The 21,495-nt window shown below is 44.1% G+C and overlaps 1 protein-coding gene across 1 annotated transcript in view; it reads left to right on the top strand.

Moving 5' to 3' along the window:
- The window catches only part of LOC141935161 (uncharacterized), a 98,677-nt gene extending 79,841 nt beyond the window's left edge, over positions 1-18,836 (top strand). Inside the window, exon 61 of the mRNA XM_074851150.1 lies at positions 18,492-18,836. Within this exon, the coding sequence (XP_074707251.1) occupies positions 18,492-18,558 (67 nt within the window). The 3' untranslated portion in view covers positions 18,559-18,836. The remainder of the gene's footprint in view (positions 1-18,491) is intronic.
- Positions 18,837-21,495: the final 2,659 nt, after the last annotated feature.

The raw sequence follows: 21,495 nt of genomic DNA, 5'->3' as shown, positions 1-21,495 counted from the left end.
TGTTTTTTTTTCCTTCGAGGCCAAGGGTAAAACAAAACCTGAACTTCAGGTGATAGTTTTGTGGTGCTGAAATCATCTTCCAAGGGTGGGATGGAGCTGCAGATGAGCTAGGTGTGTACTGGCAGGTACATACACGAGCCCCACAATTTCCTTGTCCTTTGAGTAGCCTTGAAAACAAGGCTTTGCTGCCAGGTATTTCCAGTAGCAGGCAACCTGTTAGTGAAGGCAAGTAGAAGGGGCTGAGAATGTGTTTTGGGTCCATCCATTAGCAGAGGTGGGAAGCTTTGAGGATTCCTTATTTCCTTACTCAGTGGAGAGGAGAAGCTCCCCTCTCAGCAGAGGGAAAAGCTAGTGCTAAACCTTACCTTTTTTTCCTTCTTCATTTAACCCGAAGATGTTAAACCGCAATTCACAGGCCACAAGTGATGAACCAAGCACTTGTATAGAGCTCTCAGGAGTCAAATTAAAACAAAAGCTTAGGCAGTATTTTCACACTAGTAATTTAGGCATTGGTTTTAAACCACTCCTTGTCTGAGTGCCTACAGCATTCATCTTCCCGTGATCGGGGAATTGCACATTCTGTTTTACACAGTACTGTACGGAGTTCATGGGAAGGTATCTTTCTGTGGTTTTTTTTCTAATTTTCCTTTCTTGTTAATCAAAGATGAGTAGGAAATTATGAGGAGAAATAGGCTTAATTCCCAGCTTTCAAGATGGCATTTTCAATGGTGAACTATAGTGTGCCTCACTATAAATACCATGCTGACTTGCTATCCCTAGCGACTTGGCACAGTCACCACAGCTATAGTCTGCTTCAGGGAAAGTTTTACCTCGATTTTAAAAAAGGATTTGGCTTACCCTCACTCTTTTGAAGTTAATGTACTGCTAGGGTGAGTTTTGTATATCCACAAAGAGATAACATGGATGAAATGTGACATTTCATATCTGTTTTTTGATATATCATGTGGTTTTTTCACTTCATCTGAAGAAGAGCTAGTTAAGCATGAGGGAAGTGACTGATCTTTTCATCTCTAGTCCTAGTTTACAGAGTTTCTGATTAGATTCCTACAACAATACAGCCATTTGTATTCTTTCACTTTTCTGATGTGGAGAACTGCCCATTCAAAATGTTTTCACATGGGTCATCAAGAAGCCATGACTGTCTCTAATACATCTAAGGTAATCCTGGGTTGCTTGAAGCAGTGAGCTCTGGAGTTGTGTCTGTCAGGGCGTGCTATCAACTGCTGAGCTAGCTGCTCCCTGCCTAAAGAAAGTTCAAAAAGATAAGAAGTAAAACTTTCACATTTCTTGTGAAGGAGGTGGGGGGTGGATACTACTTAGAAGCAATCTTCTGTTGAAATTTTCTGTCTCAAAGGAAGAAAACAGAAGCCAAAAGTGAGACACAGTATCTAGGACTTTCTTATTCTTCTTGATATTTTATCTTCCTGCTTCCTCATGCTATTAATATGAACCATTACTGAATTTATATTGAACGTGGTATAAAAATGGTAAGGAAAATTGATCCTCCTCTTTGCAACCTTCGGGAGCTGTACAAAGGTACAGTCAGGACTGGAAGTTGGTACGGAAGCACGGTATAACTTTCTTCTTGAAACGTGGTGATATTTCCAACGTGTCATTTGCAATCATAAATGATTTATAGGAATTCGTAAATTCTAGTCTTTCTTTCAAACAGCTGCTGTCTTGATGCTTTCATCATCCTCAGGGAAAACAATAAATTTTCCTTTTAAAATGCTACCCGATGTGCTGGTTAATGTGCCAAACCAGCACACCTCAAACTTGCAGAGCCAAACGTAGTTTACAGTCTGGATCTGCTCCTCTAGAACAACACACCCAACCTCATTCCTGACAGCCATCACAGCCTGTCAAGTGGCAGAGGCAAGCTAACTCGTCAGGATGAAGACAGGGTGAAAAAGGGACAGTTAACTGAGGGATGCAAGTAGGGGCCTATGTGTAGCTAAAGCTGGATGCATGGGAAGAGAAAATGGATGGTAATGCAGAGGTATGTTTACCCCGAAGCACCTATGCAAATGTAGGGGAAAAAGCTTTGGGGTAGACTCGCTTGTAAAATACATGGTATGTGTGCTATATGTTTGTAAGTCATGCTGCCTAGAAACAGCAGTCTGTGGTCAGCAAAGGTTTCTGTACACAGCCTCGGGAAGGGTGTTGTTCATTATGTGTCAAATGAGCAAGAATTATTTCCTAATTTCACGTGGAAACAAAGTATGTGTTATTTGGCAAAGATGCTCTTTGGCTTAGAAAATTTTGGTCCTGTGGCTTTTGGTTTAGGGGTTTGGTTTGGGGTTTTTTTTTTGATGAAAAGCAGGTCATTGCACTAATGTGACTGCACAAGTAATTGACAACTGATACAGCGGGACTAGATGTTGTTTAGCAAGATAATTCTCATTAGAAGATGGCTGAGGTGCCACAGCCAGATGTTTACTGCCTGGATGACCTCTATTGGAAAGTGATTAAAAATGAGTCAGTTGGTTGAATGTGGGTCGTTCAAACAGATGATCCTTTTTTCACCCTGTGATGTCCTTGCATGGCTGCCATGTCACCCGAGAGTTCTGCTAACTGAAAATGACAGTTTGTGAGCGCAGAAGTGGTGAGTGTTTCAGCTGAGAATGCCAAGATGCTGGCTCACAGCTTGCAACAGCTGCTAGCAGAGCAAGTCAGGATCTTTAGTCACAGCTTGCAAAGCCAAAGGCTGAGACTGACAAAGTGATGGCTCATGGTTTACAAGAGCTGACAGCTGGCGACCATTGCTCTGGTACAGATTGACCTCTCTGTTTGGTATTCCCATCTGTAACACTGCTAGCAGATTTGCACGTAGGAAGCAAAGTTTAAATGACCAGTAGTTGAAAAGGATATTGAAAACTGTGGGCTTCAGGGGCTTACTGGAAGAAAAGAGTAAACCGTGTTTAAAAGTGACTGGTTTAAAACTATTTTTTTCATTTTGCCTTTGCATTTTTGCATTCCCAGAAAAGTGGGTGGATTGTGTAAAGCTACTACCAGAGCAGGCAAGGAAGTAGGCATCTGCTGAAGCATTTAATAGAGAATGTTGTGTCCCCCTCTTCCTTCATTTTTCTTTTTTCTATTTACATGCAGTATCATTGCAGTGGAAATCTGTTGGCCGCTCTAAAAGGTGGGGAGGGAGGGAAAGCATTCTCTACTCAATGCGTGATACCTTTTGAGATATTTCAGACAATCTGTATGTATTTCATTTTTCATTTGTATTTCCTTCTGAAACTCTGTCCTCTAGCAAAAATGGTCACATTTGTGTCCTTGAGTAAAATTCAGAGAAGGCTTCTGGGGTAAGAGAAAATGGTCTTGAAATAGTTCAAGGTGTTACACAACTGGGATGTTTGAGCTGTGATATGAAGTTGCAAGCAGCATTTTACCTGTGGAATTTGAAAATCACATGGGTTTGTATGCAGCCCAGAGCACTGTGACATCTTACCTGTACAGATCTTGCACTCGGCCTCATAGAGAAAATACTTAGAGTCAAGAAAAACTTGTTTCATATTTGTCAAAGCCACGTGAAGAGGCTTGGCCAGGTCTTCATGCCCTTACTACCAGTGCCTCTGCTTTGGTCTCACACCATCCTTTGTACTCGTAACCCAGTGTCTCACTTCATTGTCACGCAGGCAGGCTGAGATATTGCAGGTGGGAGATGAGCAATTTGAAAGGTAAAATGCAGAATTAGAGAAAGCACCGGTGCCATGACATAGGGCCTTTGTACGATGAGCATAAGAAATTCCCAGTGCCGATTCTCAGCAGTTTCTAAAAGGCCAGCTATTTTGGTTGTGCGCTGCTAGTGTACGTTACTTGTCCTTCTGCCATGATCCTGAACATCACAATGAAAAAACTCCCCTGCCATTTAGCTCCATGCAGGGAAAGAGAAAGTTTTACATGATGTAGGTCTGTACGCGTGAAGTGGTGGCCTTGAAGGGAGCAATGGCCATAAAGAGAGGAGGGAGGCTTTGCACTCTACAGAGCCTTCCATGAAGCCGGCGTGAGTTGCCATCACCTCCCCATACACCGACGCCGAGCGCGTGCCTGTGTGTGGGCAGTTTCACCTTGCGCTTTCAGTCTTGGGGCAGTTAATGCTGTAGGAAAATCCAGCCTTACCTTTCACCTACTTTCCTCTTGGGAAAATGCCCTTGACTTTGATTTACACGGAATATTGTTTGACTGCTGCTGAGAACCAGTCCAACTGCTCATTCGATGCAAATTAGAATAAAGTCAGTTAAGTAAGAAATATAGAAAGTTATAGTATTGGAGCTTGGCCAGCAAGGAACTCACTAGTTTTCACAGTCAGTTTGACTTTGGAAATGGCTCAGGGTAGCATGGTTAATGTTTTGAAAAGTTATTCTATCCCCAACAATGCAAAGTCTTGTTAGATGCAAGATGTACTTAAGTGTTTTGTAGTCTTGTTTTAGGGAAGCCTTTGTATTTAACAGTTCCAAAGTCTTAAATAGAAAATGTTAGCTGAGTTGGGATTTTCCCTCTAGCTCTTCTCCTTTCATAAGTCGTGTCTGTGGTATTTGTTTTTACTGTGCTCAGCTTGAGGAAGGTCGCAGGACTGGGCCTTTTCAGTATCATACTTAAAGGCATTTGTAAAATGCCCCTAATTAGTGAGTAGTAACACCTATGTGTTAGAGCTGGGGGTTTTTTTCATCAGTAGATCTAATAATAATTGGCAAAGGAGATCAGGAGCATCATCTCCACTTTACAGATGGAGAAACTGAGGCATGGAGAGGCAGCAACTTGTACAAGATCAACCAGGAAATCTGGGGTCCTAGTTGAGCATCGTGTCAACTTGGGATGGTGCCGCAGCCCCCACTAAGTGCTTCTGCCTCTTCCGTTTTCTGATTGCCACCTCAGGTGCTGATGGAATAGGGTGGACTCGCTGCGTTATTGTGTAAAGGAGTGCAGAGAGGACTGCTCTTTCTGGGGGGATTGGGGCTTTTAGAGTGGGTGGTCCCCACAATCTGAGTCATTCCACAGTAAAATCAGTAGCAGCAGTAATGTCCCAGTGAAAGGAGGAGACCTGAGTTTTCTGCTTGCTTGATTTGTGTGTGTCCCTTCCCCGTATAATTTGCTTGGTAGCTGCAAAAGATAATAAGATGTCCTAGTGTAGAATTGCCTGGGATGGGATACAGCTCATCTAATTTAACTCTGAGGCTACACTAGTCACTCAGGTTGTCTTTATAGCCAAAAGGAAGAAAGAAGCACCTCCAGACAGCAATTCGTCTCGTCCGTGTTAGGCGTATACGGGATAATAATTACCCTGTAGAAGCACACTGTTCTCTGCCTGAATGAAGGAGCAGCCTGGAAGAATACTTCAGATGAAATACCCAGCTTTTAGGGGAGATGAATCCTGTCCTTAGGAACAAATGCATATAGATGAGCCCAGATGACATGGTTTAAATATTAAAACAAGCATTTCCCAAGCTTGCGCTGCTTGGATTTGGCTTTTGTGCACAGACGTGTCTGAGCTAGTCACAGATGTGAGCATGCGTGGTCCTTGGGCTTCCTTTTAACGCATTTTGCTAGGAGCTGAACCTCAGTCGGTCACGCTGATTTGCCACGCAGAAATATTTGCTGCTAATGCTGATTTTTACCAAAAGAGGATCTTGCAAGTTCTATCAAGTTTTGCTTCAAGAGTCAATTATTTTGAATACATCTAGGGTGAGATGCTTTGTGAAAAAGCTAACTATGAATGAAAGGCTCCCTTTGCCCCCAAGTCTATGCTCAGTATGCAAAGCTTTGTGATGAGTAAGTAGGTGGTGGCTGAGGTCTATGGTGAGTTACATGCAGGTAAGCACAACGTTAGCATAAGCAAGCGAATGAGCCAAAACAGCTGGGCAATAGCCTGTGCTTTTGACAAGAGGACTCAAAAGTAAACCAAGTTACAGGAGATGCTCTGAACTTAACAAGGCAAAGGACTGAAGTGCAGCATATGCTCATGCACTTGGTAACCCTGTGAAAAGATGGACAAAGGGCATAACTGGGGATAACTGGGACATCCTCTCAAGTGAGCTTTATTACTTCTTCCTTGCTGCTATGTTGCCTGGCTGCAGAGCTGTCCTTGCTGCACAAGTTTCAGGGGCAAGCAAAGTGTTGAACCCGACCTTCACACTTTGCAAGTCAATTTTGATGTATTTTATTCCAGGCACTTTCCAGGACAGTGTGAGGGAGATGGGGGTGTCGTAGCATAACTACACCCTGCAACAGGAGGCAGGCAGGGCAGAGACTGCTGGTCTGCTGGCAGATGAGCCAGCTCCAGAGCTGGAAGCAGCATAATCACATCAGCGCTGTGCTTGTGTTAGTAAGTTCTGCTGCATCATGGCAGTAATTGGTATTTGCATAGCACTTTGCAAATATGAAAGCATTGCTTAAATGCAAATGATAGATAGGTTGGCTTCCAGCCTGCCCTCTCAGCTAATTAGGCAGTTAGGCACTTGTTATGAATGTAAAATAAAGGATTGAATCAAACATCTCTCTTACAGTTTGGTTCTGACTAGACAGGCTTATTCCTCTTCAAATGTGTGTAGACGGGCTGTGACACCATTTGAGCTTAGAGAACTGTTAATCAAGGAATGTACAGCATTTGGGGATCTTGATTCCATGAGGTGCCCTAAAAGTCACGGAAACAGCCGTGCTCTGGTTTACTTAACGTGAGCCGTTGTGTGATGAGATTTACGGTGCTTAGCGCCATAACACTAACTCTGCTTGAGAAGTTTTCATCCTTCTTGGTGTCAATGTGAATTTAAATTTGGAAATGTGCCTAGCTTAGTTACTGGCTTGGGGTTTTACTGGACGCTTAGCCGTGTGCTTTTTTTAGCAATAGTAAACTCTGTCTTTGTCTTCTTATGTAATTGTTTTAAATTGTAGTGCAGTTTGGGCAGGCAGCACCGCATACGCGGATAATGTATTCGGGATGACTAGAAAAGTTCCAAAACATGTTTTATTCCTCTCTCCTATGGAAACTGTAATCGTGGCAAATTATGAAACACATGAGTTGGTATTTTCTTCCTTGGAAGTGAAGTCGGATACTTTGATATTTCACATGCACATAATAATACTTTCTTTGTAGCTATTTCAGAACCCTGAAAATTTACACTACTTGGCAAAATAAGGCTTTGTATTCATAGCGTGTAGGAGTTTAGGCTACTGCAGCACTTGGAAATAGATTACTCTTTAACATAATGTATTTTAAGATTAATGATTTCAGAAGTTTCCGAGCATCCATTCAAGAGAGTAGCTCCTTGGAACAATGTCTATTTTTATCAGGTTATTGCACAAAATCAGCATTGCATTCAAATATTGCTGTCTTGCAGTATCATCATAAAATATATTATTCAGCTGCTGAAGTGATACTACGAAACGAGTATTATTTTATCATAAAGTGAATGCATGTGAAACCAAACATCAGAAAGGAAGAATTATATGGTATGCTAGTAGGAAACAAAGACTAAAATGCAATAGTGAAACAATTCTGCAAAGGCCACCAAAGTTCAGAAAGAAAAAATAGCATCATAAAGAAAATCAGTCCTAATAAATTACCAGTCCTGTGGGAATTGTCTTATACTCTGAAAAGTAGTTCTGTGTTTTTCTTTTCACCAGAATGATTAATGGACTGATTCTGCCAAAGGTAGCATGTTTAAGCAAAACGTTAGCACTAAAAATGAAAGCTTAGTCTTTTTGCAGCTGCCCATTGTGAAATTGGATTCTCTAAGGAAGAGGCAAAAATTAGAATACTTGCCAAGGAAGCTGGACCAGTGAAATAAAGCAGTTTAATTTTGACCCAGCAGAGGAAACTGGAAGCACATCAGAAAGATATCCCCAGATAAGATCCTTGCTTATGCCCTTTTCCCCCAAAATCATCTCGGCTACCTTAGTCACTTGACTGTGGAATTAAAATTAGGAGCCTAGCTGCTGCAGGTTTCCCCTCTAAGCAGAGAATTTGACCTGCTCAGGTCTCCTGCTCTGAATTGCCCCTTAAGGCTTTGTCTTTCTCCATGGGCTCTATGAAACCTTGTATAGCAACAGGATAAGTTTATCTCATGTGGTGACTTGAAGGTGCTGCTGGTCAGTACCCATTTCCCATTTCTTCTGACCAAAATACTGTCTGCCTTTGGAGACATCCCTGTTTGTTATCAGCTGCCTCACATGCTTTTGTGATAACTTGCTGTATGATTGTGCCTGTTGCAAAAAAAATCTTTAGTTTGTCAGCTGGAAATAACTTGTCCTCCCCAATATTTGGATGTACTGTTTGCCAGGTAAAAATTCTGAAGGGCAATTCCCCTTTGGCCATGCATATGTTGGAGCAGCACTGCTAAAATGTTCAGTGTATGAGAGAGGAAAGCCAGGCGTGTGTCCAGAGTTTCTAAACAATTCAACCCAATTCCCATTAGCTTTGCTGTAGGTAGTGCTTTTAAGTCACACAGATGCTTTTCAGCACTCCAATTTCCTGCAGGACACATCAGTGACTTACACAAACCCTACTACCCAGGAAGAACAAGATGTAAATCAGTACTTAGGAAGTATGAAATGAATTAATCCCTTCTCTGTTGAAGCAGGTGGCACATAAAGGTCTCTCAGGTACGCTGTTCTGGATCAACATATGATTTGCATATGGTTGTCTTCCTCATGGAGATGAGTCAGAGGCTAAAGAGTTTCAGTCCAGTGAGGAACTGAATATCTCTTTTAAGTTGCTATACATTCTTGATTTGTCCTCAGAGGGAGATAGCAGGGACCGAACATCTTAGCTGATATCACTGATATGTCAAATGATAATCCATGGGATGGGGAGTATCAGGAGAGTAAAAAAATCACAAGCCTGGACTGCAGCAAGCCCACCAGCTACTGGCTAAGCATTGCCCAGTTGCCGGGGGTAGATAGACCCTTTTTCCCCTGCGGCCAGTGCTGTTCCCATCCCTTTGGTGTTCTCTGTACTGCACTCCTGACATCGTTTCTCTTTTTATATTTCTAGCCTATTAAATGCTCTGTAGCTGAAGGGTTTTGCTTTGTGAAGTGCTCCGTTCATGCAATACAATATATACTGGTCTATCTGTAGTTATTTGCAACCTGAAGGTAGTTTCTGAATCTTTGAAACTGCTCATGGTGTGATTTGATTGTCAAAACCGTGGAAGTGCTGCCTGTGGAAAACACGTTGCCTTGCAGTTGTGTATCTCCCTTGGACATGCAGTGCTGTGACCATACAAAGTCTGTTAGGAGGACAGAGATTCGTTTGCAGTTGTGGTAAGCATGAACGTGGATTTTCTTATGTGCATTTTTCCTGGATTTTTCCTTTAGCAAAAAAACCTGGCTGTAATACTGGTATATCCTGCAGGAGAGGGAGCTTTCACTTTTGGATGTCACATCGTTGGTTGAGATTAATTCCTTTGGTTTTGTGAGAGTGTGGGGTGTCGTTGCATTAGAAAGCATGTTTATGGAGATAATCCACTTATCAGGCCAAGAACACATTCTCTCTCTACTAGGCAACAAATTAGTTCTTTCCTTACTGAGAGGGAGATAATAAGGGATATCCTAACCCAGAGGAACAGGGGAGGGCATGGCATGAAGCTGACAAGATCAGAAGCAAAAGTAGAAGCAGGAGATGAAAAATACATTTGTTGAAGAATGGCTGCAAAATACAAGTGATCTACTGCAGCAACTCATTCATCAAGGGAATTTGGCCTTGCCTCACTGTAATCTAAATTGAATCTAATTTAGATTCCAAGCAAGGGATGGGAATCCTTTCCTGAACCAAAACAAGACTTGCCACCTCCTACCCTTTCATTACTCATTCCTTAATTTGTTTGGGTTTGTTATGTAGGACACTCAGGAAGAATAGCTTAAAGCTGTGTGTGCCTGTGCTAAATCTGATGTTATAATCACTGCTTTGCTGTACATTGGGTTGATTTTTGATGCAGTTACAGCACCCAGAGCTGGTAATGTGCCTCTGCCTGGAGCCCCCAGGAACTTAGGCGTGAACATCTTTCTCTTCTTTCCTGAGCACTGAATTACTTGCATGGCTACTTGACTTAGTCTGGGGGAGCCACTTGAGCCTTTGGGCTCATGCAGTTTCTCTGTTTTTTCATTCTAAAAATCAGCTCTGCTCATGCCTACATACATCAATCAAGACTGTCCTGGAAGAAGGGACTGGGAGATAATTTTCTTAATTTTTGAGACGTTGTGCTTGCTGACCTACTTTCTGTTCTTACATTGTAAGTTGATAAACAGCAAAACTTGGCTTCCTAGCCTGTGTATGTCTGGGAAGACTAAATGGTATAATTCCCTCTCTGAGGCTTGTCAGGACTCCCAGCAAGAGAGTCTGAACCAACCAAGGTTCAGACTGTGCTCAGGGCCATGGCAGCAAACAGTCTTTATTCAGTACTCTATTGCTGATTCTCTCTTAAAACGTGCACTGTATTTTTTCTGAGACTGTTTCCTGAGGAGTGAAAGGAGATGAGATTTGGGCATTGATTCCAGTAGAGATTTCTGTAACACGGGGCATGTCAGGACGCTGCCTTGGAGCATGTCCCAAACCATCGTGCTACCTCATAATTTTCAAACTCCCTGCCTGATTCTTTGACGTGCGCTCCTCAGTGTCTCACCTCCCTTGCTCCTGGAAACCCATCCCAGTTCTGAGGTGTTTCCTTCCCAATGAATACTCTGCTGCCTTACAGAAATCTCCCGTGAGCCTCTGTCTCAGTGCCAGAAATCTTGTCATACCTACATATATAGTTCCTATACAGCTAATTTGTCTCCTACTGATTCTGAACAACATGTCTAGATCTGAACAAAACGTTGGGTTGAGCAGGTTGTTACGCCCCAAGGGGAAAGAGGTTAGTTGCAACTAAAGGACTTGAACAAAACCTGCCCGCAAGCAGTGAGAGAGAGCACTGCTTTGGGGAATGGGAAAATTGAGTGGCTAAACAGGGATGGTAAGAGTGGGTTGGAAGACTTCTGGAGTGAACGAGAATCAAAAGATGGAGTTAGGGGGGTATCAGGATGCCTCCTGAGAATTTGCTGGAAGAAAAAGCAAATTATTAATTTCCCTGCAGAACTGAAGGTATGAAAGGGGTTAAACACATACAGTGAACCAGAGTGTATGTAGTTTGTACATCTGAAGTCCTGACAGCGAGTTTTCTGCCATCTCTATCTTAACGCTCATCAGGACTGCACGCCCTATTTTAGTATTGTGTGCCAGTTTGTACTTGCCGGCCTCCTTATGGAAAGTATTCTACGCCACGTGAGATAGGTGGGTGATAAAATGCTTAGTAACAACCAGCTGGTAATGGGAGTAAGGATTGTGGGAATGCTGCTTCCTTCCCACTTCCGAGAACTGCACTAAAAAACAAGAACCTCTATCACATGTGAACTGCGCTCTAGACCGCTTCAGGCAAGGGCTGGGAAGCTTTGTTCTGGTTGCAGTAGGAAATTCCAGTCGAAACCAAGACTGGGTTGGCCTCATTAGAGCAGGACACAGGCAGCAAAACATCTCCTTTCCCAAGATTCCTTTCTTGTTGCCGAGGTGAGTATTGGGGTCTGCTATTTAATGCGTCCAGCCACTTTTCGTGATCAGTAACTGTGCTGTCTTCTGCAACCTGCTTTAGTGATGCCTTGGACTCCCTTTTGATTTTTCTGCCCGAATTTTTCTCTTGGCTGCTGCTCAGCACTTTGATGCAGTTTAGCACATACGTGTCTGGTGATACTACCATTTTATTACATTTTGAGCTGAAAAGGATTTGAAGTTTGGTGTTCAGGGAGATTTTTCAGGAATGTAGAGACACCCCATGAAATACCAGTTGGTGGAACTGAAACTGATGTTTTTCAAATTCTTAATAATTACACTGGTGGGGTGTCAGCATAAATTAGTATTATTTTTTTAACAAAGTGTTTTTAAAAATAATTTTAAAGCACCTGGAAATAGGAAATGAGCAACTGACAGTCTTAACAAGCAGCTGATGAGCTCTTCTGGCTGCTCTGATAAATGGCAGCTAGTACTTTCCATTGCTAAGCCCAAATCCTGCTCAGGTAGACTGGGCCAGAGAAGGTGTTGATGTCTGAGAGCTGTTTGTGTGGGCTCTTTGAAGTGTAAGCTCTTTTATTTTCTGTAATAGTGTTTCCATGTGACTAGGAAATGCTGCCACCGTTAGGGCAAGTAAATTCCTTTGGTGACAATGCCAATACTCGGATCAAAACCTAGAACAAGTCAAGGAGGTGGCTCCTTCTTGCAGCAGGACTTTTGTCTGTGTTGTATTTTCCAAATGTAATTGGAAGACTTGAACTTTCCAAGCCAGCATTTTGGCTTTGAGACTAAAATAACGCACAGGAAAATCTATATGTTGCTGGAGATGTTCCTGACTGCATTAGACCTTCCTTATCAACCTAAGCCCACATTTGGAATTGTGCTGTGGATTCCCAGACTTGTCTTCAGTGTTGCTCTGTTTCGTGCTCGTTTTGAGTGTGAGGCATGGAATGTCATCAAGCTGGCTGATGAGCATTTTCACTGGAAAACAGTAAATTAGCAGAACATGGAGTCAGTTTATAGAGAACTGTAGATATTTGCATATTTAGTAATTAAATGCAAATAACTTAATGCCCCAAGAAGGAAGAACGTATGGGAAGAAAAAACATGAAACATTTCATTCTGAGATATCCCCAAGAGGAAAGCTGGTTTTATTACTGGATTTCAGTCAGTCAAGGACCCTCAGAAGTTAAAAAGACATAGGTAAAGGCTTTCAGTACTTTAAAGTACTAAAGTGCTTCCCGTTTGCATGTTGGCACCCATATGTTCCAAAAAGACAGTAGAAGATGGGGAAAAGAAGAGACTGTAAAGCTTTGCCTAGAAAGGGAAATGAGGTGAGAAGGTTTTGCTGAGCAAGATGCATAAGGGAAGGAGAAAGACCAATATTGCTAAAGAAGCCCGTGTGCGATCATGGGACAACAATGAAGGTATGGGGGTCAGGGATGGGGCGGAGGCTCCGTAACCTGGTCATTAAAACAGGAAACAGGAAGTTAAGGGCCCTCACCCCAACCCCAGATTTAATCTGTGGCCTTGAGCAAATCACTTCACCTTAATCTACCTCTGTTTCCACTCTTCCTCATGGGAGGGAAGGTTTGACACCTTGTGGGTTCAGATGGCAAGAGGCTTTATTAGTTTATGGATGGATACGTATGCAGTACCCACTGAAATCAGGAGTAGGTGCAGAATTGACCCCACTTACCTATACTGTCTTTCAAATTCTACTTTTACGGACCACACAGTAGCTGGGAAAAGGAAATCATACTTAATACTATCTTGCAGTTTAGGAGCACTCTGGCGTTTTAGAGAAAGCACATTTCTTTCTAAACTGAAATAAGCTTCCAGCTTCTGTTGAGGATGTGTGAAATTTTATTTCTGCCTCAGAAATAGCTTCATGCTTGTGCCTTCAGTACGTACCACTGATGCGCTTTATTTCTTCATTTCTTGGATAAACAACCAGTGTTGGTACTTATTTGTGTGTTGTTGCTCTTAAATTCTGGGAAAGGGTGGTAATGTCTGTGGTATGTGAGAAAAAGACTATTTATAGATCAAACCTCTCCTTTGTTCGGAAGTGTCATTCTTGTATGGTTTCTATCAGGATGGGTGTAGGAGAAGGAAAGCCTATTGTCAAAGCAGGAGGAGTTGCCCTCTGTAGTGAGTAATCCAAACCCCACGGAGCACCTTGCACCACGGCTGGCTGGTTATACACAGGAGATGAGAACATAATCCGTGCCAGGCAAATGGAGTACATTTAAGTGCAGCTGACTGAGAACAGCTGTCAGGGCTCTGGTTTATAGTGCACAGCTTGGTTTTTAATATAACAAAATTTCTGCTATAAAGCTTATGTATTTTATCGAAAAAGATAATTTTGTCTCTCCCCCAAAGGCTTTGTTCAAAGACACTTTTGGCAAAAAGCGGACACCCCGTCATCGTTTGCTCACCACTCATGAGGGTTCAGAGCAATCTCTGCTTCCCGCAGCCTCCCAGCTATTGTTCTGCTGATCCTGTACAGAAAAGCCTGTAGAGAGTCTTGATAATATAAAATGTCCTGGGGTTGTCGAGTGAAAACTGTACTTCCAAAAATGTTTTTAATCAAGGATTGTTTACATTGCGTGACAGAAGTATAAACTAGCTGCTGTAGATGTACTGCAAGCATTCTGAGTGCATGAATGATCAGAGTTTACTAACTCGTGTACTGTTAGGGGCTGGTGGCCATGTGTAGTGCCATTGGAATGGCAATGATCATGCCACTGCTTAGTGGGTCACATAAGTAGCCTTTCACCTCATTCTTACAGGGCATTTGTGACCATGTGGATGGCTCCCAACATAACCACTTTTATATAGAGGGATATATATGTGTCTCTCCAAGTGGAATATATCTGCATAGTGTTCTTTCCTATAGTGTTTTCTCTCGGATACGATCAGCATGATTCCTTCTCAAAAATCAGTTGTTATCACTGGATAATTGTACCTGGACAAGGATCCTGTGATGCTGAATCTATACAAATATGAAAGAAGAAGAGATTATAGTCCAAGTGGTTTCCTGGTTTGATTATTCAAATGTATGCATAAGAATAACGATGATAAAACTTAATTCTCTTCAGAAAGAACAGCAAGCTTTTCTCTCAAGTATAAGTAATAACAAATATGCCTTTTTTTTTTTTGATAGCAAGTGGTACTCATAATAATGGCCTTCTGGAAGTATTGTGCCAATGTTCTGTATTTCATAGAATCAGAATGGTTTGGGTTGGAAGGGACCTTAAAGACCTTAAAGTTCCACTCCCCTGCCATGGGCAGGGACACCTTCCACTAGACCACGTTGTTCAAAGCCCTGTCCAGCCTGGCCTTGAACCCTTCCAGGGAGGGGGCAGCCACAGCTTCATACCCCCTGATCAAGAGTCCTTCCCCAGCTTTCTGGTAGCCCCTTTAAGTCCTGGGAGGCCGCTCTAAGGTCTCCCTGGAGCCTTCTCTTCTCCAGCTGAACCCCCCCAACTCTCTCAGCCTGTCCTCACAGGGGACCTGCTCCAGCCCCCCGAGCATCTTCGTGGCCTCCTCTGGCCCCGCTCGAGCAGGTCCGTGTCCTTCTGATGTTGGTGCCCCCAGAACTGGACCCAGCACTCCAGGGGGGTCTCCCGAGAGTGGAGCAGAGGGGGAGAATCCCCCCCCTCACCCTGCTGCCCACACTGCTCTGGATGCAGCCCAGCACACGGGTGGCTTTCTGGGCTGCGAGCGCACATTGCTGGCTCACAGTCAGTTTTCCATCCACTAACACCCCCAGGTCCTTCTCCTTGGGGCTGCTCTCAATCTACTCCTTGCCCAGCCTGTGTTTGTGCTTGGGATTGCCCCAGCCCATGGGCAGGACCTTGCCCTTGGCCTTGTTGAACTCCATGAGGTTTGCACAGTCCCCCCTCTCCAGCCTGTTCAGGTCCCTCTGGATGGCACATCCCTTCCCTCAGCGTGTTGGCCACACCACACAGCTCGGTGTTGGTGGGGAACTTGCTGAGGGTGCCTCGATTCCACTGTCCATGTCCCAACAAAGATGTTAAACAGCACTGGTCCCAACCCCTGAGGACACCACTCATCACCACTCTCCACTTGGACATCGAGCTGCTGACCGCAACTCTTTGAGTGTGACCATCCAGCCAATTCCTTACCCACCCAGTGGCTCCTATCAAATCCATGTCTCTCCAGTCAGAGACCAGGATGTCATGTGGGACAGTGTCAAATTCTTTCCACAAGTCCAGGTAGATGATGTTAGTTGCTCTACCCTTATCCCCCAACGCTGTAACCCTGCTGTAGAAGGCCACCAAATTAGTCAGGCACAATTCACCCTTAGTGAAGCCATGTTGGCTGCCACCAATCACCTCCTTATTTTCCATGTGCCCCAGCACAGCTTGCAGGGGGATCCACTCCGTGATCTTGCCAGGCACAGAGGTGAGATGGACTGCCTGTAGTTCCCCAGATCTTCCTTTTTTCCCTTTTTAAAAGTGGGGGTTATGTTTCCCCTTTTCCAGTCAGCGGAAACTTCACCAGACTGTCATGACTTCTCAAATATGATGGATAGTGGCTTAGCCACTTCATCTGCCAGCTCCCTCAGGACCTCTGGATGCATCTCATCAGGTCCCATGGACTTGTGCACCTTCAGGTTCCTTAGATGGTCTCTCAGATGGATATTTCTGCATGTGTGAGTGATCAGGGAGTGTACATCAACAGTGTCCCTTGTTCTTGAGTTGGACAGCCCCATCTCCAGCACTAGAAGGAAACTGTTTCTCTTTCCAAAGTAAGTGCTCTCCAAAAAAGTTAGGTTTGGGTTTGTTTAGTTTTGAGTGTGGACAGGTAATAATGGCACCTGACCATTAGGACCAAGAATGCTCTTGAACTTGATTCACCCTCCATACGTTGCTGGCAGTTGGCACTGAGTTTTAGTCCTTGCCAAAACATAGACTTGAGGCAATGACCTGGTTTCAGCTGACCTTGGAATAAGCAACCTCTGTGACCTTCAAGCAATTACATGACTCAGGTAGCTGGCTATCCTGTCTGCTGGCTGTGGAGCTAAGGGCGCTTTCGTTATGTTATGTTCAAGGGCTGATGGTGGGATTGAATTATTCCCTGTACCTTCCAGCTTGTCCGATCTCACAGACGTGTTCTGATTTCTTACGATTTTATTTATCTTAAAGAACTGGATGATATGTGGCAGGAACACACTGAGATCTGTACCTGATATCAACAGTTACAGATTCATTCTTCTCAGAACATTGGGGTTTTTTAATTATAGACAAGGCCAGTGTTTTATATAGTCTGCAGTTTCTTATAAAAAGTAGTGACTCACTGTAATTGGTTACTGCATGCAGTACAGTCTATTTTTGTGGAGTGTCTTCTCTGCTCAATGTAAATCACCTGATCTTTAGAGGCACCATGGAGCAAAGAGTTGAGTGCCCATCAACTGGGCGGTCAGGGGACAAGGGCAGGCAAAGCTTGCAGATAATGGTCACGAGTTGGCAAGGCAGAGGCAAAGCAGAATGACCGAGAAAGTAAGGGTTCCTGTGGGAGGGACAGGAGTTGGGAAGGGCAAAGAGGGCAGCAAGAGGTAAAGCAGGAGGAGTGAGGGAGAGGAGGAAGGCAAGGCAAGCATGTGGAGTGGAGCAGAGCTGGTACTGTATTCCAGGATTCAGTCTGGAGAGGAGTTGCTGCATCCCTCTTGCTTTTATCATGTCACAGACATCTATTTCTGAAGCCCATATCGAGATTATGTGTCACATAAGTCCTTTATGGCCACGTGCTTTTAGAATTGGACAGACACCAATGGAAGAGCTATTCTGTTGCAGGGATTTCATGGTCTTGTTAAATCAAGAACTCCTTATCTTTGGGGTGAAAGGGGAGTATTTTCACTTGCATGTAAAGCGTGAAGTATTGCAGCTGATTCAATTACCAGGTGTGACTTTAATGTAGGTTTGCACCCATTTTTAAGAGAATTGATGTACCTCTGTAGAGTTTCACAGTAACTGGGGAAAAGGTGTAAGGTGATGCAGACCCATCATCTATTTGTTAGAGAAATTCAGGAGAGTTTTTCACACAGAAATTACTTTAATCAGTCACCAGCTGGGACACTGACAAACTCATGGGCATTAACCCATGGGACAGAAAGGCTACGCTGAGCTCTTAGTCCAGCATTTGTAAAGTGTCTTGTGTGTGATGGGAACTCTCTGAGGTGAATAATTAACAGTAATAACACCAGATGATAAGGGGATGCAGCTAGAAAGATGAGGAGAACACCAAAACAGTGACGCTGTTTCTGTATAGCCTAAACAATGTCTCCGGAAAGAGGAGCTTGGCTTTACCTCCGGCGCTGCAGAGGGGACAGCGCTATCTGCCGGACCTGCGGGACAGTGCCCGTGGTTTCCAGGATTGCACAGCACCCTTATTTTATCTCCTGCCTGCAACACACGCTTACGTACATATGTACACGCACGCACATGTGCTCTCTCTCCCTTTCCCCCATGCCCCCCCTAGGGATTTCTCCATGTAATCTCTCCTTTCCTGCACAGTATTTGGCCTCTGGATAGAAACCTACCATTACTCTAAATTTGTTTGGGTTTTTTCTCTTTTTTTCTTTGTTTAAAGTTAATAAAACAACTATGAAAAACAAGCAAACTCTAGCAGAAGGTGCCTGCTTAGACGCTGCAATGCTAGCAAGGGATTCCCTTTTAAAAATGGTGGTTTTGAAGGAGAAAGTGATATTTTACAGATTCAAAGCTCTGTGTAACTTCCAGTTTTACACTGCACCTTTGAATTTGACTGGGGAGATGTTCCTCGTTGTCATTAAAAAAAAAAAAAAAGATCTGTTGTATTCAAGCTGGAAAAATTGTTAATTGTTTCTTCTTTCTTTTGAGTGATGTCTAATGTATTACATATGTGCTTGTCATTTTAGATGGAAGACGATGACAAATTATGCTACTAGGAGGAGAAAGTTGGAAACCCACAGATGGAAGGTGTAGAACATAGCCAAAGACCAAAAAAGTTTCTTTTTCACAATGGGAGACTTGATTCTGCAAGATAAGTGCATCTGACCAAACATGTCCAATACAAAAGTTTCTTGGAATCCTTCACATTTTTCTGGACTCCTGTGAAAACAAACTGCATTTGAGAAGCAGCCCAGAGCTGTTTTCTAGGGGACTTGGAAACAAAAGTGAAGGTGTGTGTCTGTGTTTATTGACAGCTGGGAGGACATTCAGCCTTGTTCACCTTTAAGGAAAAAAAAAGCAGCAGCTAGCACTTCGGTCCAGGCAAGGTAAGACAGTAACACTTGCTGAAGAAGCTTTTCTTTACACAAATGCAATCATTGCACGGTGCTAAAATAATTGAGGCATTTGTGTATTTTACTAACATAAGAATTCAGAAATTAAATGAGCAAATGTGAATGAATATGTGTGGCAATCTGACACGCTAATGGATTTTCATCCACTGCTAAAGTGAATGAGCTGAGGAGAGGCCTAAAAGCATGTCTGTGAAAGTGCCACCTCATTAGACTCCAGATTGGTAAAACAGCACTTCAGTTACAGCACACAAAGGCTTGCTGATGTGCATACGCACTACTTGATTTTATTGGCACTGAGTCCCAGAAAACAATACCCCAAAAGTACCTGGACCAACACCAGGGCTTAGAATTTCCAGGATGTATACAATAACACACCCCTAAATGTGGCTTGTATTAAAGGTCTGAAAAAATGGTTTTATTTAGTTGCTGACCACAAAGTGTTAGCAACGTGCAGGAATGTAGCTTGGTGCGTTCCTTGGACACGGAGGGGAGAATTTTCAACCCAGCCTTCGGAGCACACCTGCTGCTCAAAGGGATCCAAGTCCCCAGACCCTGCCAGTCCTCTGTGCACGCGCAGGCTTTGGCTTCCACAGGACTGCTCTGCATCTGAGGAAGAATTTCTGACAGGGAGCACCGCTATGAAAAGCATTCAAGGCTCACAAACAGCTCAAGCAGTCTGCTTGCCAGGGCAGTCACTTCTTGGTCACGCTCTAATATCCAGTCCTTCTTATTCTCACTCCTGAAAGAAAAACAATTCACAGCCGAGAATAGAGAGAGACACGTTGAACAGCCTGTGTTTGCTCTGGGAGATAAGGATGGCAAAGGGACCGTGCCTTGTGGCTCCTCCACGAAAGCAGAAAGGGAGAGCAGCTGGCATTAAAGGGTCAGAACGTTGCCTTGGAAATCAGTTGGCCTCTTCTGCAGGCATGAAGGAAGCCGAGCCAAGCTCAGGTGGCAGCAGTAAATCAAGAACGTGCACAATCTGTGTGTAGTGGGAAGAGGCCCTGCAGCACGTGTGCGATGGAAAACAGAGCGATTGCTCAGTGTGGGGCGTGACTTTCAGGGATCCTGGGGGTATGCACGTGGGGAACCCCACTCACCTTGCATGGGGCGATGGCAGAATTGGCAAAAAATGATGCAACACAAATGCAGGCAGGTATTTGTACAGAGAGAGCACAGTCACTCTGGGTACCTGCATCTGGAGAACCTTAACGGGGACCTACCTTCTTGAATACTGGGGGGGTGGGAAGGGCATGCGGCTGGGGCTGGGTGCACTGGAACGCTGCAGACCTAGTCCCCAGCATTGGGAACTGCACATCAGCTGGAAATGCAGGTCTGCAGATGGAAGAGAGGTGTGAAGAGTCTAGCTGGAGTTGTCTGTAGTGCAGAGGATCCAACGGGGACCCAGACGTTGGCAGGTACATGGAGAATGCATTTTAAAACTTGAGTGTGAGAAAGAGAAAATTGAATGAGCTTGTATAACCCTCCAGGCACCCTGTAAAGGCAACTAGAGAAGTCTTCCCTTGCTATAGATTTCTGTACAATGGTTTTTAAAGTGCGTGGGAAGGATGCCTACCTCCATTAAATTCAACATTTTTAATGTTATCCTGTATGACTTTTCTGCAAACCGTTACTGGTTTCATACCGGCTAGAGGCTGCTCGGTGGGAGCAGCAGCGAGCAAGAGGAAAGGGTGCTCTCTTCATTTTCGTATTCTTTCTTCCAGCAGTTGTGCGTCAGGGGGGTCGCACCGCTGTTAGTTGGTGGCTGCACAGCTCTGGTGGCCTTGAGGTTGGGATGGTTGTCTCGGAGCAGTTGATCCCAGTGGTGGGTACGTGTTGGCTCCTGACAGTCAGGAGGGGCTGTGCAAGGAACGAGCTTTGCGGATGTTTAGCTGCACAATAAAGAGGATGTTTGCACTGAAGCGAGCTGATGTGATTGCGGATGGCAGAGGAAGCCGCCGAGACGGCTGTCACAGGGCAGCCAGACACACAGGTTTTGTGTTCCCACTCCCATAGCCTGGCTCAGGGACCACGAGAGTGAGCAATTAGTGGGGGCAGGGCGCTGAAATTATTTTTATCTCCTCATCTTGTTGTGCCTGTGCAGAAGTGCCAGCCTTTTTTCTTTTTTTTTTTTTCTTTTTCCCTGTGAAGCATTAACTGGGTGGGTTGCCATAGCAACCCCCGCATGATAAGTTGGGCTGCTTCTTCCAGCATTCAAGATTTCTCTCTCAACATTCAGTCCCCTTCACCATTTCCTCTGGAGTGCCAAAATGGCTGAGGGCTTTGTGGTGCCGAGCATCCTACACCCTAAGGCTTACACCTCTCCTCCAGCCCATTCACTGGAGGCATCGGGGCCGTGTTAGGGCAAGAAAGAGCAGCTCTGCATCCCTGCCTTTGAAGAATACATGCTCTCCATCTCTTTTTCAGCACACCAGGGCTGAAAATTAAAACAGGTTTCCAATGTGGCATCCCGTTTATTTGCAAGTTTTCCTGAAGAGGGCTGAGCAGCATTTGTCCATTCAAAATAAGCACATGGAGGCATTGGAGTGGTTCCCAGCTAAGCCCAGATTATAGCAAGAATGGAAGCATTTTATCCTTTCATTCTAAAAACATATGG

Source organism: Strix uralensis, chromosome 26 (genome assembly GCF_047716275.1).
Source record: "Strix uralensis isolate ZFMK-TIS-50842 chromosome 26, bStrUra1, whole genome shotgun sequence".
Taxonomy (NCBI): Eukaryota; Metazoa; Chordata; class Aves; order Strigiformes; family Strigidae; genus Strix; species Strix uralensis.
This window is presented reverse-complemented; position numbering and strand designations above follow the sequence as displayed.